Source organism: Netta rufina (assembly GCF_964035555.1).
Source record: "Netta rufina genome assembly, chromosome: 5".
NCBI classification, from domain to species: Eukaryota; Metazoa; Chordata; class Aves; order Anseriformes; family Anatidae; genus Netta; species Netta rufina.
The window spans coordinates 49,518,234-49,536,627 of NC_140128.1; the positions used below are offsets into that span (position 1 = coordinate 49,518,234).

An 18,394-nucleotide genomic window follows, 5' to 3' on the forward strand; every position below is an offset into this window, starting at 1 on the left:
TTTTTATAAATGCTGATTTAATTATAGGGCTGAATATTCTCCTTTACTGAAATGCTGGAGAAAAAATAAAGATTATGTAGAAAAGGTGTCTTTCTCTCGCTCTCCCCCCACCCCTCTTCTACCTGCAAGAAGCAGCCAGCATAACTCTATAACGTTTTGGAACCTTTTCTAATGAGATTCTGGCTAGGTGCATTGTGCACTGCCATCATCATCAAAGGTGGTATTTAGATGACCAACATAACAGGATATTATTGTCAGGCAACAAGAATCCCTATGCAGAAGATGGTTTTCCCACTATGTAACAGAAAAATTATAACAAGGTTTGAAGTTTGTGGTGGGATTGTGGCATCTGTACAAACTGTTGTAGAGCTGTTGATAAATCCTGTAAGAAGAAGCATTTGTTGCCAAAGGGAAGAAGAATTGAGAGACACAGGACATGAGTTTAAAAGCGATGTACCAACTTATTAAGCCCAGTTCCTGTAGATGTTCATGTTATCAACTTTGATTGATGTTTTTTCCTGTTTTCATCTTAGCATAAGGGATAAGAAAACTAATTGATACCAAGTGGCTGTTACAAAGCTTCACATCTATAAAAATGTTCCATCAGTTTGAAAGCTAAAGATATTAATGTTTAGTTTATGTCTTCAATTTTGGCCATTCCAACTCTTTGACTTATTTTCCTCTACCTTATTCCTCAACTCCAAAAGCATTTTCTCTCCAGGTCTGCTTCCCAGAATAAACAAAGCAAACTTATTCTTGAGTCCTCTATTTTTCTTATTGTCCCAGTAGTGTTTCTTATCTCCTTGGAGAAGCCTCACTAGACACATGATAGATGAGGATTTTTTTCTTTTTCTTTCTTTCTTTTCTTTTTTTTTTTTTAAATCACTTTCTTTCTTTTTTTTTTTTTTTTTAATCACTTTCTTTTTTTAAAAAAGAAATCACTTTCATACAAGTGATGTAATTATTTTTTGGTGGGTAGGTAGACTTGGATCTTTCTATCTGGCATTTCTAAACACTACATCTCATATTAGAGCTCAATGTTTCACTATTACTACTTAGGTCAATAATTTCGCATTTCATATTCATAGGTCATTGTATTGCTATTAGCAGCCATTCAAGATTATCATTTTCCTTCTTTTCCACTTTTCTATTTTGCTGGTTTATTACTGACCTTGCAGTTGTACTAGGTCCCATCTCCTGCAAATTACCATTTCTCACTGAGTGCTGTAGACAATTATTTACTCAAGTCAGTGTCCAGATCTCTTGTTTTTCTTCCATCTAAAGATCTAATCTGTGCTATTAGTAGTAGGAAAAAAATCAGCTCAGAATGGTAAAAACATTGGCATACTTCTGCTGTATTGTAACCCATTTTCCATTTATCAATGTCCTTTCTGACCTTAACTTAAGGTGTAACAAGAATGGCAGTTATATCTGTTTCTGTAGTTTTTCTTAAAAGATTCAGATGATTTTTGATTTTCCAGTTCAAAGTTAACTGAAACTAGCTGAGGTTTTATCATGTTGACGGCTTTTCATTCAAGGAATTGCACTCTACTACAAGTAATAAAGTTTTTTCTTTCTCCAGCAGAGGAAGACAGTGTTTTTGATGAATCTGATATTCATGATACACCAACTGGCCCTTGCAATAAAGAATCTCAAACGTTCTTTGCAAGACTGAAAAGAATTGGTGGCAGCAAAATGGTGAAATATCAACCTGTTGAGATGAATGCTCAGAGAAGTATGATTTTTTTTATTGCTATAAACTTGTGTAGAAGTACAATTTCCTACTCTAGTTTCAGGCTATCACCTTTGTAGAGCTTATTGCAATTTATAATTTGAATACAAGCCCTCTGTCTGATTTTTGAGAGCAGGTACTCTTCATTTCTCTGTATGAATTCTCTTATAGGAATCTCAGATCTCTTACAGGAATCTCCAAAATGAAAGTATCTAAAATCAGTAGTTGTTTCCTGAAAACTTAAGCTCTTTTGAATGTCAAAATGATTAAGATTTCTTACAACATTCTCTTACAATTGGGCTGGAAATTTTTATTCAAAATTACTTTTTTTTTTTCATGGAAATTGACTTTTTGATGAGGTAGGATGATTGGTCAAGCAAATTTGTTGCTGCTGCAGCAAATATTATGGTTTTCCATTGGTAGAAAAGGTCAGCTGTTGGTTTCCAAAAATAGAAAGGAGTTTGTTTTCAAATGTAGAAATGTAGAATTCTGAAGTGAACACTCTAAAACAGAACAGAATTCAAACATCAGAGTTTCTCTACCTCTGCCACCATCCCCCCTTTTTTTTTTTCTTCCAGAAATTTTGCATTGGAGGAAGAATGTTCTGAATAGGAAAATGCTTTCATTTTTCTCACTGCTTTTTGATTCATATGTGGAGCATTTTGAAATACGGGGCTAATGATGATCAAGAATATTCTCAATTACTTGAAAATATGTCATTAACACCAACAACAGCGACACCAACACGAACAAACTTAAAAAATGTTCTCAGTGGGTGTGTTCACATAGCAAGATACAAATGAACTGGTAGCACCAGCAAGTGCAGTGGTAGCACCAGCTGTGCTTGGTTTACACCTCCCTAAGTTGGGGAGGTCATACTATGTGATGCGATAGTGGCTAGGCTTTACTGGTGTCTAGTATACATGGAGAAACAATTCTCTGAACACCTGTCTGAGCTCAAGCTTGTGTTGCTGCATCCTCACTGCTATTGCTACCCTTGCTTCTTGGATTAGAAGCATCCTTTTAAAGCCTACTTTGTTGCTATAAATGACATGTAGGTGTGCTCTAATAATATAAGCTCAGTATAAGAATATGTAGATGTGTTCTAATATACGTGTGTGTGTGTGTATAATGCTCATATATGAATAATGTCCCCAGTTACTTTGAAACCTCTTCAACATGGTCTATGTAGCTCATTCCTTCTTTCAACTCTTACCCCTAATGAAGCCATACCATAAGCTTAAACAGACTATCTGCAGGGTACAACTGTTCAGGATTAGTAGAATTTGGATAAAGCCTACTATTTGGGTGTAGGGTGTGTTTTGTAATTGTAAAAGTCTACGTAATGTGGCTGTGAGGTGAAAACAAATTTTAGATGATTTTGACTAATACTGGGTTTGTATTTGAAATGCCAGTCATGTGTTGAATTGTGAGATGAAGATGAAGATATCCGTCAGAAGTCTGCAACTAAGGTAGTATTAGCTCTTTCTGTTTTAATCAGGTGAAATAGAGCTGGCTGAATATAGAGAGACGGGGGCCTTACAAGACAGTATTCTGCGCTGTGTGAGAGAAGAAAGCATTCAGAAAAAAAAACTGCGCTCTCTAAAACAAAAATCTCTTGATATAGGGAATGCAGACTCCCTGTTGTTTACATTAGATGAACATCGCAGGAAGTCCTGCATAGACCGGTGTGACTTAGAAAAGCCACCTGTCCCCGCTGCTTACATCATACACAGACAGAGTGACTATGGACGATCTCGGCAGAATTCTTCTACCAAAGCTGAAAACATAGAAATACAAGAAAATCCTCCTCCTACAGAGAGTTTCCAGGAAACAAGAAGACCCGTCATACCAGAAGTTAGGCTAAACTGCATGGAAACCTATGAAGTGAAGGTAGACTCTCCGGTTAAACCTGCTAGTCCCAAGGAAGACTTAGATCTGATAGATTTGTCCTCTGACTCAACATCAGGTCCTGAAAAGCATTCGGTACTCTCCACTTCAGACAGTGACTCTTTGGTCTTTGAACCACTTCCTCCCCTAAGAATAGTGGAGAGTGATGAAGAAGAAGAAACAACAAACCAGTTAAATGATGAAGTCTCTGGTAAAACTGCTGTGTCATCTCCCTCAACTCCGATCGATGTTTCTGCATTAAGCCTCAGCACAACTCCTCTGGTCCAGTTCAGCATTGAAGATTGCTCGAAGGACTTTAGTTCTAAGGATGCGAGCAACAGTACTTCAGCAGGAATAGAGGAGTTGCTTTCGATTTCTCCCAAAGGTAAAAAGGACTCTACAGAGTTAGCTAAGCCAGAGGAACTTCAGGACATACCCAGTGGGAACTCGCTAACACTGAAACAGAAAAGGGACCTGCTGCAGAAATCGTTTGCCCTTCCAGAAATGTCCATTGATGATAACTCTGAACTCAGTGTAGAGGAAATTAGGCCTAGTGGAGCAATTCCAAGCCCAAATGTAAAAACAGTCCTTATTAAAGTCCCCGAGGATTCTGAAAACCAAACAGAAAGTGATAAACTTGCTGGCTTAAACAACACAGAGTCTGACACTGAGCAAAACACAGAGCAAAAACAAGAGGAGGAGACTGAGGAGTCAGAATTTAAGATTCAGATTGTTCCCCGCCAGAGAAAGCAGAGGAAGATTGCTGTGAGTGCTATTCAGAGAGAATACCTGGACATTTCCTTTAACATCCTTGACAAGCTGGGAGAGCAGAAGGAGGCAGGTGAGCTCAACCACTGACCCAATGAAAAGGCTTATTATTTTGTGAAGGTTTTAATTGCAGGCCAGTATAGAGAGAGATGTGTGATCACATAGCAACTGATGTGGTCTGAGCTAGCTGAATGCTTCCAGTTTTTGTTTGTTTCTTTGTTTGTTTTTCACACACGGAAGTGTACCAGCCATACAGGTAACATGCATGTGCAAGGGCCCATTAAAAAAGGTACTTGGAGCTCAAGGACAAAAATACTGGTTCTCATATCAAAGTTAATGCCTCCAAACTCCATGGCCTCTTTATGCAGGGAGTCAGTAAAACTGTTGTTCCTCTATGCCTTATGTCCTGTTAATCTGATCCGTGTTACACTGATTCTCTTCTCTGTATCGTGATTTTTTGTCCCCTACTTATTCTGCAAACATAAGGCAGCAGAGAGGAAACTGGATCATGAAATGCGAATCTGAGCAGGCTGTGGACTGCAGAGCTAAGAGTACTTGGAATTAACTGCACATTGCATTTACGATCAGAGACAGACATACACTAAAAACTCTCTAGCCTTTTTTGTAGTTGGATATCCACTTTTGGATATTGGATATCTACTTTTGTGGATATCCACAAAGTTTACAAGGCTTTTGTTTAAAGATTTCATGGGGAAAACTATAGAGTATTTCTGTGTATCCCTATTCTTTCAGCTCATTTCAATACAGGGTTTTGTTACCAAGTTTGTCATGTGGAGAGAAAGTGCATTTTATCTGCTCAGATTTGAATTAGATGTTTCAAAAAGTGTTAAAAATGTGTTCTGCTGCCTCTTTACTTCTGTGGTTATTTTTTTTCAGGATTTTTCAGTTATTGGATTTTTATCAGTTAAAAAAAAAAAAAAGAAGGAATCTTTCAGGCCTCATTTCTTTGAAGATGGGGTAATATTTTTGTATTCCTGACCTCACTTCTTTCTCAATTGCTTCAGAAGGAACTGTAGAATAATTTCCTATTATGATTCATGAAATTATGATATCGCAGTTTTACAAGGAGAAATCATTCAGTGTGATCATGGCTATGCTGTTCCCTTTATTTTTGAGGCCTAACATCCCATTTGTTGTACCAGTAAGTTGATGAACTGCTGGAGCATTTTAAAAACAGAGGAGAGACCTTTCACATAGGTTTCTCAAGAATAATTGTCACAAAAGTATTTAGACTCAAATGCATTTTAGACCATTACTAAGAACCACTAAGTTTTCATGAATCTGCTGACATAAACACCCTTGAAACTTCTTGGAAGAGCTGTCCCAGTTCTGAAACACCCCATGGAACCTGGGATTTTAGCATATAAGATGGTCATTTGGCTGCATGCATCTACATATGTCATCCAAGTGGAGCATAACACTTTCACAATGACTTACTAAGTGCTCACATAGTGTTACCGGTTGATACAGTAAATCTGGATAACTAGGTAATTTAGTTACTTGGATAGTTCAGTCTCTTTCTTATGCATCTGCTTTGCTTTGTTTAGCATCATTGATTTGTTTATTTGAGAACATGTGTTGTAATTAATTTAAGTAGGCTTAATATTGCCATCATAATATGCTGATTATAATTTCAAAGCCTTGTTTGAGCTTTGTCAGACTATTATGCTGCCATATGTGTGAGAAGGGCTTCTGACACAACTGATTTCTGTATTAAATAGCCAAACGGATTGTTTCTTCAACTGCACAGTTCTGGAGTACAGGGTTTCCCACTTGAGGCCCTTTACAGCACAGATACATATTCATTTTTATAGGATATGCCGAAACCTTACGTCAATACTTGAAATTTTCTTTGCTTTATTCTTCCCATATCAACAATATTAGTTATAATGAAACAAACCCCTCAGTTTTAATGTTTTTTTTTTTTTTATTATTATTATTTATTATTAATATTATTATTTTTATTTATCTTTTTTTTAGTGACAGATTTGGCCTTCTTGTACTCCTTGAATCTTTGGGACCAATTGCTAGAACAGCAGACCTTTGAATGAAAGCTGATAATGTGTTGGGGATAAGACTTTCAAAGAATGCTAACATATCACAGACTAGCTTTAAATCAGTGGTACCTCTCTTATTTCCATGTTGGGTGGTCCCTTTAATCACTTTGTGACTGGGATCAAAATCTACATGCATTTCATTAGTTCTGAGCTCTAAATGGGCATATGTACAAATCTCCAGCAAAAAGTAATTTTAAGTAATAGATCTCTATGCCTCTACAAACACTACCACTGAGTCCTTTTAAAACTGCTGGGAATGCCAGATGGTGAATGGATGATTGAAAAGATGTGAAAAAGACATCCAGAGAGAAAGCAGATGGAAAATATTTATTGATTCTAAATACTGACAGTTTAAACACAATTTCCGTATGTAGATCCTGCTGCCAAAGGACTTTCAACTCTGGAAATGCCAAGAGAATCATCTTCTGCACCAACGCTTGAGGCAGGTGTCCCAGAGACAAGTAGTCACTCTTCCATATCAAGTAAGTGAATCTCTGATTTAAGAAATAAATTGAAAATTAAATCTGTAGCATATTTGTGCTTCAGGTACATATCATGTATAGTAAATGCTTCCCCCTGAGTGTTATTGATTCTTGGAAATACAACTGTGGATATTGTTAGGTCTTTTAAATCTGTGGTGGTCAGCAGGATGTTAGCAGTTAGTGGCTGCCAGGTTCTCTGTTGTGACATGGCAAATTTGACAAATGTTTTTTTTTTTTTTTTTTTTCTGAATTAGAGTAGGTGGCAATTAAAAGCAAACATTTTGCTTCAGCAAACTTCTGTTTTACAGCGAGAGAAAGCAACGTCAACTGTCAGTGCGCAGAAGCAGAGGGTGAGGTCTTTAATAGGGCTGTTAATGTGGTCAGCGTGTTTGTTAATTTACCGTAGGAAAACAAAACAAAACAAAAACCTCTTGCAATTTTAAGAAATGCTTTGAAATGCCACTTTCTCAGCTGCTCAGCTGAAATGCAGTAACTACTCATCTGAGAGTCCCTGTACCCATCCCAGGGGAAGTGAACAAAGTTGGTTTAAGCAATCATTGGCTTAACAGAAAAGATGTAGATAACATTGGAAGGTAAAGGCATCCTAGAACAGTTCAGTAAAATCCAGTATAGTATGTCTGGTTCAGTAAGGTTAAGTAACACATCTGAAGGTGGGTGGGACAGTAATCTATGGCTAGTAGAAAAAGGAGGGAAAATCATGTCCTTTGATACCAGTGAGCTGCTAGATCAGCTGAACAGTCACACTGAACTGCAATTTCAGATTGCTGTAGGAAGGTTAAATGTTGATTCCTGAAATTCAGCATCTGCTGATTTGATTGGATGGGATATCTGGTCTATTAAAGGATGGTGTTATTGTGACATGCAAATTTAGCAATTGGAATAGAGGTTTCCTCTCCAGTTTTATGACAAGCATCTTGTATGATGTGCATCTCATAACGCTGGATGGTCCTTGGCGATCTAATGACATCGAAGCACTTAGGAATGCAGCTGAAGACCTGCCAGTTAAGACCTATCTCTGTCTGGTTTCACTGTACGCGCTGTGTTTTTCTAAGTTCCGATACATGAAATCTGGAATCGTAACCAGATCATACTGAGCAGCTCAAAATGACAGGAAGCCTCATGAATCTGTCACTCATAGCATCGGCAGTGGCAGTGCTGAGAATAGCGTGAGGTTTATGAGGTCTCAGGGGGTGATTGAGGGGGGTTCTGAGCCCCAGCACTGTGCTGTGTGTGGAAGCACTGGCCAGCAGGCAACCGTTGTCACAAGAGGGGCAGTGCTCCAGGCTCAAGATCCCTATGAGCAAGAAGGCAAGCAAAGGAGACAGGAGACCTGCATGGATGAGCAGGGAGCTCCTGGCAAAGCTCAGACAGAAGGAAGTTTACAGCATGTGGAAAAGGGACAGGCCTCTTGGGGGCGGAATATAGAGACACTGTCAGAGTATGCAGGGCCTAATGTTCACCCCAGTGTACTGAAAGAGCACAGAAAGAGTTAGTGGATGTTAGAGCTGTCCCCCTCTCAACAATTTACCAAAGGTTTGGGGAGGTCCCTGCTGACTGGAAGATAGCTATTGTACCATTCTACAAGATGGGCTTGAGAAAAGCCCCAGGTGATGACAGACATCAGTACTTAGAAAAGTCATGGAGAGGATTGTCCTGAGGAGCAGCTCAACAGAGAGGGAGCTGGGGCACTGGTTGGCAGCAGGCCCAGCACAAGCCAGCAGCGTGCCCTGGTACCTGAGGGGGCAACCTGCATTTTGGGGTTCATTAAACCCAGTGTAGCCAGGAGGTGAGCCTGTGTAGCCCAAGGAACACAGAGGGAGCTCTCTGCTCCCAGCACTCGATGGCAGGGAGGGAGGAAACACCACAGAGCTGTGCCAGAGGAGGGTCAGACTGGGCATTAGGGAAAATGCCTTTACCGTGAGTGTGGTCAGACACTGGGGCAGACTTCCTAGAGAGGTGGTTGGTGCCTTGTGCCTGCCAGTGCTCAAGGGGCATTGGGACAGTGCCCTCAGTAATGTGCTTGAACTTCTGGTTAGTCCTGGAGTGGTCAGGCAGCTGGACCAGATGATCTGTGAAAGTCCCTTCCAACAGAACTATTTGATTCTATTCTAAATTCCTTTTGTAAATATTTCTTTCCTACTTCTGTGTGCCTCAGTTTCCAGCTGTAAAATAGAACAAAACACTTTCCATTATGTCTCTTGCATATTTAGATTGAAATATTTTTAGCCTTTTACTATGTGCCTTTACAGTGCTTTGCTTAAATCCTGATGAGGATTGTGCATACGAGGCACTTCTGTAACACAAATAGATATCATTACATTTTCAGCCAGTGCCTGGCTGCAGAAAGCATATCATTAATTGTGATTGGAACATACTGGCTTTGGACTTCTCTTGCTGAGTAGGGAATTCCACCGCTCACCAAATAATATATGAAAGTTCTCTGTCCTCTCATGATTCTTAGATTTCTTGTAGAAGACCTGATCAAGAAATGCTTCCCACCCTTCCCACCCACTAGTCATTTCTAGACTGAAAAATTCACGTGGTAGTCCACAGCAATCAGCCTGGCTCCAGCATTATTCAAAGGCTGATAGCTATCTGGGTTTTCTTTTTTTTTTCTTCCTTTACTTACTGACATTGGAAATCTTGTCTGTCCATGGGAAAATAGGTAAATACAATAGAAATATAAACCTGCTTAATAGTAGCCTGATGATGTGAAATATGCATTTAAACTTTAAAGTTATAATTGCAAAAGCTGTTAAGAAAAATCAGGGAGATAATTTTCTAAATTTTGACAGTCATCTGCACTCCAAGCGGTCTTGTCAGCTCTAACATTAATTGCTGTTCTTTCATCAGGAAATTCTATGCTTGATAAAGTGATAAAGCATCTATTTAAAATCCTTGCCCTGGAAATGATGGAAATTATATTTTTCTCCTGATTTGCTGTGAAAGGCAGCTGCAATATAACTTAAAAAGTGAAACATGGAAGGGTCTTTTGGCCTGGTTCAGTTTCAGAAGTTCAGTTATACAAGGGCAGCTTTGGAGCAATGCTGGAGGAGATTGTGCTTATACCAAAAGTAGTGTTTAAATGCAGTCTGATACATTGAATGGATGTAATGAGGAAAAGCTTAAAATCTTCACCTAGTGAAATAGATTTAGCGTGCAAATTCCCTCTGAAGTTGTCTTTGTGTTTATTATTACTCAGGGCAAGTAGATGTTTTATTAGGATGTATCCTGCTTTCTCTGAATTTGAAACTCTTAGTTAGAAACTGAGCAGAGCCAGTTTAGGACCAAGGCACTCAACCCATCAGAGATTTCTGAAAGTTGTAGTTTATCCCATGTCTGTATTTCTTCATCACAGTTGTGAATAGACTGGGCTTAATAATCATGTGAAAGACTAGGTTTATTTCAAAACTTATCTGGGTACTATTTGGAATTTTAGAAGTACACTGCTTGATATTGTGGTTTTTAAACAATGTTGAATGTAGTTACTGATGAAAATAATCATTAGAAGAAGATTTTGCTTTGCTATCCTTGCTCAGGAAGGCACTTAAACATAGACTTACGTCAGCAGTTTCTAAGCTTTTCTGCATGGAGATGCACGTGGGCATGCCTTGTTCAGTGACAGCCTCTGTCTTCATGCTGTCAGCAATGAGTTTGGTTTCAGTGGTAGAAATATATTGCTTGGGCTCAACTGGCAAAGCAAAAGTATTATGCTTATTCCATATGAATTTCTTATGAATGGAGAGAAAAGTAAGAAAATCAGGAGTATTATATGTCTGTTTTTTCTTCCAATTAAGCACTGAGAAAATACATGAACAATAAGTCTTAAATAGTTAAGTCCACAAGGAGTGCTTTATTTTTATTTTATTTTATTTTTTTTTTCACTGGACAATGCTCCCAGGAGACACATCCTTAAAGCATGTGGTAACACTTGTTTAAAGAAGTATTATATTAAGAAACAGCAGATGGTTGTTGCTCCATGTAAGAAAAATGTCAGGGAAGTTATAAAGGGGACCCACCTTCAAAGGCTTGATAAAGTGACATCACATTATCACAATTCAGAGAATGGCTTCACATTTCAGAAGAATGTGCAGGTGTTATGCCTGAGCAGGTATTTAGGAGGCATGTTCACATTCTGACTGTTATACAGTCAGCCAAACCTTTTTTTTTTCTTTTTTTTTTTTTTTCCCCAATAGCGAGTGTAGATAGAGCATTTCTCTATACTTTGCTGGGAGGACACTGAGTTTCCTTTCTCAGTATGTAGTGCATGAGTGAGGTTGAAGTATATATTTATCTATCACCTGTTGGCATGAGAATTTGGGGGTGGGATTTTACATTACACAAATACCAAGTGCTTTGAAGAACTTTTGTATTATTTGATGACAAAAAGGCACTGACAGTTGACACAGTGGATGAGATCCTAGATCCAAGTCACTCATGACTGATGTTGCTGGGTCCAGAATTTTACCCTCTGTAGTTGTGTGAAAAGCGTGTATTGACTTGATCAAGATCTTTGGGGCAGGCAGTTCATGTCCTGTCACTATTTCTCTTGTGCTGACTTGTAAGATCAGGAAATAAGAGTAGTTTTACATACTGTTTGAGCCCCTGAAATCCTTTTGCATTTCTGACTTGCAGCTCAGTTCAGACAAATGAAAAGAGGCTCTTTGGGAGCTCTGACAATGAACCAGCTAATGAAGAGGCAGCTGGAACACCAGTCTAGTGCTCCCCACAATATCAGCACTTGGGATACTGGTGAGCTGCGTTTATTGTTCCTTATTTCTGTTTCCTTAAACCAATTACTTTCTGTATCAATCCATTAAAAAGGAAGTATTTCTAGTCTACTACTGCAGATAAGTCATCAATCTCAAGTCTAAAGAGAAACCACATAGTGAGTAGCAGTATCTCATCTGATATGAGTTGGAAGATACATATTTGGGATACAGCCCCTCTGGTACAGTGGTGTCCCCATAATGTTTCATATTGGATTATTTCCTGACTTCCTTGAATGGAATGGAAGAGTCATTGTAGATTTCATTAGATATAGAATTTCATCCTTGGTGTGTGGAATCATTAATTTCCATATATGTTTGCAATTGTGTTGGTACACAGAGGATTTGCACCTTATGCCATCCCGTCTCATTTCCCTGTAGCGCAGGTTCTGTTAGCTCACACTGAACACCTGAAGTTTCTGTTCTGTTACTGACCTGTTTTTTCACCCTTTAAGATGAATGTGAAGCAGACAATGAAAACTGAAATAAGCACATCATTTCCTCATTAGTCATTTGAAGATTTTTTTTTTCTTTAAAATATGTTCTTTTATGTCCAAATTCATAGCAGATGTCACTAAACAGTGAACTCATTCTAGTTTGTAAAAGGCACTAGGTATTTCATTGCCCATCTTTGTGTTAGTGATGTTATGGAATTGTGCTTCTTAGGAATCATGAGCAGGTAGGTCCAGGTGAATCCAGAGAAAATAATACTTAAAACTTCTTGTGGAGCTTAGCATTTTGAATGGATGTCTAACTACCAGTTCTGGACAGTTGAGCCCAGATTTTTATTTAATTCAGTCTTCAGCCTCAAATCCCATCAAGCTAAATCTTGTAGCTGAAGCATGGCTAAAGGTACAGCGTATAGCTCAGGTTTATCCTTTCTAGTCCAGTCTGCTGAGTAGCATGCTCAGCATGAGATCCTTAAATCATAAAGGGGAGAATTTGTCAATGTTAACAATGTTTTATGTCCTACTTGTAAGTTTGTTTGTTAAAGAGAGTTAGTTCGTATCACCTACTTTTCATGCAGGGTTTTAGAAGTGGAAAAGCTACTACTTTTGTGAAAAGTATTTAGCCTGTATACCAGAGCAACAAGTCAGTACTCAAAACCATTTAGGAACTCAGTCTTGTTAATCTTGTTCTGACTCCACTAAATTTCTTCACAATATCTATGACTTTTCTCTCTTAACATTCATATCAACTAAAGGCCTCCAAGTATGGAGCGAAGTAAAAAGTTCTTTACCAGAAAGCTTTGCATCTCTCAGTCTCTTTTTTTGACCACTAGCTTTTAAAGAAAATTATTATCTGGACAGATTAAATATTTTTTTTTTTTTTTTTTTTTTTTTTGGGGAGAGGGGGACAAATGCTCAGTGTGACTATTTGTCACACCATGGTTTTGGGACTCATTATGTTCAAGTATAACAACTAGGAAACAGTCTTATTCTGCAGAAGTTTTTGATGCATGCTTGGTTCACATATGCTTTCTATTGTTTTAAACACTGGTAGGTACCATGTCTCATTACTTATTTCATGCTTTTTTTTTTCCCTCCCAAGCTTGTTTTCTGTAAAATAAAAATCACTGTGTGTATAGCTTTTGTCAGCAAAAACTATACATGAACTTCTAATCTCTCAGTATTCCTAAACATTAATTTTCTCTTTTTGGGGCTTTTATATTCCCCATCTTGTTGAATCTTTACAGTCAGTACTTCCTTTCTTCTTTAATGACACTTCTCAAAAATGCCTTCTTTGCTGTTATGTAATCTGTCATTTTCTTCTTTTGCAAGCTTCTTTTATCTTTCTCTTCCTTCCTTTTTCTGTTGCTCTTTTTATGCTTTAAAAATAACGTTTATTGTATTTATCATTATTATTTTAAAAATAGCTGTTTTAATTGTCTTCCTCTTGTTTTAACTGTTTAAAACTTGTGCTGATGTGCTGGATTCATAATGTTAGAGACTGAAGTTCTGTATTTATTCACAGAGCAGATACAGCATGGAAAGCGGCTGTGCAATGTCCCTGTTTGCCTAAACCCTGACTTGGAGGGACCACCACTAAGAATCAGAGGTTAGTTCCCCATCTTTTTGACCTGATATCTCAGCTAAGACTGCCAGGATGGTTTCCCATTAGTACCAAAGGGTGGTGAATTTTCTGTTCCATTCAGCTGTATTAAACCCCTCAACTGTCCTGCAGAATGTAGATTATCAAAAAGTTATTAGATAAAACATTTCATTCAAGACAGGGACAACTGATTAAAGGCTGAGGCTTTCCATCTACCCAGAAGTTGACAGTTCAATTCCCTCATAGTCAAAATACATACAAACTTACAATCTTGCAATTGGGCAAAGACCTACCTTCTTTACCTAAATGGTGTTTTCTCTTTTGTTCAGTACGCTAGAGGACATTTTTAAGTAGTTAAGTCTTATTCTGACATTGTAGCCTACATTATGACAGCTTTTAGCATTTGCATGTTGCAAAGGGACTTACATCTAGAAAAAATGACAGCAAACTTCCAAAGTCAAGGTAGAGGGATCTTCATTTGTTTGTGAGGGGAAAAATAATCAGCTATAAATATATGGAAAATCTACTTCTATTCTTTGTATTCTGGATGATATCCTATGTTATTGAAGAATATTCTGGACTTTCTGGAGTGTCTGTTTTCATCCAGCTAAACCTCAGGGGACAATTATGAAGTACTGAACTCTGTATGTAAAAGAAACGTAAAAAATTCCTCCCATGCTTTAGTGAAATGATTGTCTTTCTTTTGAAACCAGCTCTCAATACTCCACATATTTTGAGTTCAGATACTGTGGGAGTTTCTTAGATTACTTCACTGAGAGGTGCTATTAAATTTGCTTTTCCTGAAGTAACTGGGATTATCTTGTCATAAATTCTTTCTCAACCTAGCTTACATGGAGAAGCTAACTGATGTTTCTATTGTTAAATATCATCAGAACATGCTAATGTTAATATTAAAGTAGATACAACTACACCTGCCCTTCCTGGAATTTTTGTGCTTTACCTTTTTTTCACGGACTTTGTTTTCTTTTTTCCATAGTTCTAGGTAATTGGAGTAATCTGGTAGAAGCAAGGGATGTACTATATCTTTCCGCGGGCACATTTTCTTCTGTACACATTAAAATCATAGCTGATCTTTATAAGTCTGATCTTCAGACCAGTGCATTTTGGATTTCTGTTTAGTGATTTCTTTTGCTTTTTTGTTTGTTTGTTTTTATTATTTCTTACTCCCTTAAGGTGCCACAAAATCTAGCTTGCTGTCAGCTCCCAGTATAGTCAGTATGTTTGTACCTGCACCAGAAGAATTTGCTGATGACCAGCCCACTGTGATGACTGACAAGTAAGTTTTTAAGTTCCTTTTAAAGAACTAGTTGACCTTCAAATAGGTCAAGTTAAGTATAAATATATGTTATGGAAATACAGAGTCCATTCTGTCCTTTATCCCTATACTATGTTTTTATTTATTTTTTTTTATCCCAAGGTAAAAATTTTCTGAACACTGCCAGCAAGATGTGTTTTTAACTCAGTGGGATATGAGTGAGTTTGCACAGGTGAAATTATGACTTGTGCTATTGTGTGTATGTGGAGAGAAAGAAGTGCTTTCTACCCTCCTTTTGAAACTGGATATTTATGTGGTTAATATTGTACAATATATGTAGCCTACTAAAGACATTTGGGTAACAGAAAGTTTGGATTTTTCTTTAATTAAAGCTGGTTGTGTAAATAGGTGACATTGTACTGTTCCATATTTTAAATCAGTGGCTCCTTGTGATCCATTGGAAATCACTTTTGCCTTAGGGAAAAAAAAAAAGAACAACTCTTTTTTGAATTTCTTTTGTTTTCTTTTGAAATATAAAGTCATGATTATGTATCAACACTTCTGGTACGAATATAGCACTGATCCCACAAGCTTTTGCAAACATCTATTTGCTTGTTAAAATGCCTCTGAAGGAGGTGTTAAACTTAAGTGTACTCATTTAATGGAGAAGTAAAGCAGTCAGTAGGGAGGCATACATCGATTTAGTCAAAAACTAGGAAGAACAACTGTAAGTTCTTTCTTGTGTTGCTGTGCTTAGTCCACTAGACAGACCCAGCAAGATGAAGTAGACCTTATTGTGTGACAAAGTGAAACGTCCCCAAAGTTAGGCTTATCTTTGGCACATCCTTTGACCAATTCCCCAAACCTCTAGCACCACTTATTAACATGCAGCCCAGCTGAGCTCAGCTTTCATGACTTCGATGGCATATTTTCCTTCTGTTTAGTCACAAAGGCAAGAAAATTGCCTGTACAATTCCATTAAGTTAAAATATCACAATCTGTTGGAGTCATTAGCAACTGATTGACCAAATTAAGCAAGCCTTCCTACTGGGCTGAGATAAGCCAGTTTTCCACATTGGTTTGCTTTTTTTGTACAGTTGTGAAAGCCTGTCTCATATCTCCTGAATCTGACATCCTCTTTATAATTAGACATTAGAGAGCCCTTTCAGAACTTTGTTGGTTTTCTTTTAACATTTCAGGAGGGATAAGTGACTCAGCAGTAAATGTGCCCTGGGAAAGGACGCTTCTCTGAAAACTAAGGTTCTGTGCCCCTGAGAGGTCCTTTCATTTCCTTCTTAATAGCTCTAACAGCTGTGGGAACCAATCAAATTATTGTTTCCTAATTGCATAATTTGTTATTCATAATTCATTACTGACAGGAAGGACAATATGAAATTGTTCAATCTCTTTGAGATCATCTATGAGTGTCATTGTTTGTGTCTATACTGCAAAGTAAAAGTCTACTGGGACTTGAGCCCCTGCCTGAAACCAAGTAACACGAACTGGCTGGTGTTAACATTGCTGAGGGCAGGTCTTTACTGCAGTAGGGTTTTTTTGGATAGTGCACACTGAAGACGGCCAATAAAGAGTGTGGGAAGTAGCTAAACATGACCAATGAAGGACCCAAAATGTAGACCTATTCTGTGGCCCTCTTTAATTTGTCAGTGTAGAAACAGCCAGTGCAGCTAGTGAAAAGCTTTATTAAAGTTTGAAAGCCATGGCCTTTAGTTATTAGAAAGATCACAATTACATTATTTTTCTAAATTAATTTTGAATAGAATGTACTAAATAATTGTACTTTAAAAAGTCATAATATGTGTGTCTATATGTATACTAATGCTTTATTTTAAATCTGTTCACATCTGTTTTAAAAACTGCAGGTGCCATGATTGCGGAGCTGTTCTTGAAGAATATGATGAAGAAACACTAGGCCTGGCCATAGTTGTGCTCTCAACCTTTATTCACCTTAGTCCAGACTTGGCTGCTCCTCTGTTGTTGGACATCATGCAGTCTGTTGGACGGTAAATTCAGGACTTTCTCTTGTATGATTAAAATAACTTTCGTACTTGGAATTGGGTTTACATAAAATTCATTATATGGAGTTCTATGCTTTAGAACTTTTGAGTGAATAACATCAGGTTCTGCTTATTTGGAGAACTCTTCAGGCTCTTCAACAATATTTTGTATGTTTATTAAGACTAATTAAAGAGTTGCATCTCCTGGCTTCCTAACCAGCTCCTCCATGAGATTATCTCTAATAACGTCTTAAATATAGGCGTTTGCTATTTTTCAGGTGTGACTTTCACCCAGTGTGCATGGGATAACTCAAGTGCACCATTATATTGCAGTACTTGTCATTGCTGCCTCAGCAATTGCAACTTCCTTTCCTAAGATGTGTGAGGGATGTGTTAGGATGTTTCAGACCAAACTTATGAGCAGTGCTACATGTGCAGAAATGGCATACACCTCTCCTTTTCCATGTTCCTCTCAGTGTCTGGAATTAAAGTTGCTTGACTGGATTCTGTAGGTGCATGGCTCTTCACAGCCCTGCCTCTATTCCGTCTCCCAATTCTATCTAAACACAGCAGCACTTCAAGCCCTCCATTTCCATTAATTCCAATGCTGCAATTCCCTGCTGTCACTGCTAATGAACTCTGATGGAGGCAACATTTCTAATCGAGACAGATGCTTTCCATTCTGTGTGATTCTTGTAAATATAGCATTACTAAAGGGTCATAAGAAGCCACAGAGAGTAAATCACTTGGAAGATGAGGATGAGGGCTGAGTGGGCTACCTTTTTCTGTGCTTCAAGGAAGAGTGGATTTTGCAGTAGTGACTAGAGAGGAGACCAGAGTAGTGACTGTCTTCTGAGGCTGACAGAGGATTGAGCAATACCTAAATCCAACCTAAAAGGATCTTGAATCAAAGATAAACTTTGAAGGCCAGATCATCAACTGATGTAAATTAGCCTGCCTCTATGAACTTTTAGTTCAGATACATAAACTTTGCAATGATACAAACCTGGGAGGAGTGGCTGACATGCCAGAAGGCTGTGCCATTCAGCGAGACCTGGACAGGCTGGAGAAGTGCATGATTTGCTTCAAGACTGTGTTCAGTATTTTCATAATTGGATGCTCATATTGGGCTTCCAAGTCTATATTCAAGTACTGAATTAAATGACCTGATTTTTGAGAACCCACTGTTTCTCATCTGACTTTGCAAGAGTGCCTAGGTACTTATTGTTTCTGGAACGAGGCCATTTATTCAGGTGCCAAAATCTGAAATTAGAAGCCTCACTTCAGACTGCCAAGTAGAGAATTTTGCCT

The 18,394-nt window shown here is 38.1% G+C and overlaps 1 protein-coding gene across 3 annotated transcripts in view; it reads left to right on the forward strand.

Moving 5' to 3' along the window:
* UNC79 (unc-79 homolog, NALCN channel complex subunit) overlaps window positions 1-18,394 on the forward strand; it is a gene marked incomplete at both ends in the record, with an annotated part of 101,505 nt that overhangs the window by 50,070 nt on the left and 33,041 nt on the right. For 2 of the 3 annotated variants that reach the window (XM_084288570.1, XM_084288571.1), the window contains 7 exons: window positions 1,586-1,735; window positions 3,234-4,463; window positions 6,843-6,950; window positions 11,607-11,723; window positions 13,715-13,798; window positions 14,987-15,089; window positions 16,949-17,089. In XM_084288570.1, coding sequence (XP_084144696.1) covers window positions 1,586-1,735; window positions 3,234-4,463; window positions 6,843-6,950; window positions 11,607-11,723; window positions 13,715-13,798; window positions 14,987-15,089; window positions 16,949-17,089 — 1,933 coding nt within the window. The remainder of the gene's footprint in view (window positions 1-1,585; window positions 1,736-3,233; window positions 4,464-6,842; window positions 6,951-11,606; window positions 11,724-13,714; window positions 13,799-14,986; window positions 15,090-16,948; window positions 17,090-18,394) is intronic. The other variant, XM_084288572.1, reaches the window with a different exon arrangement.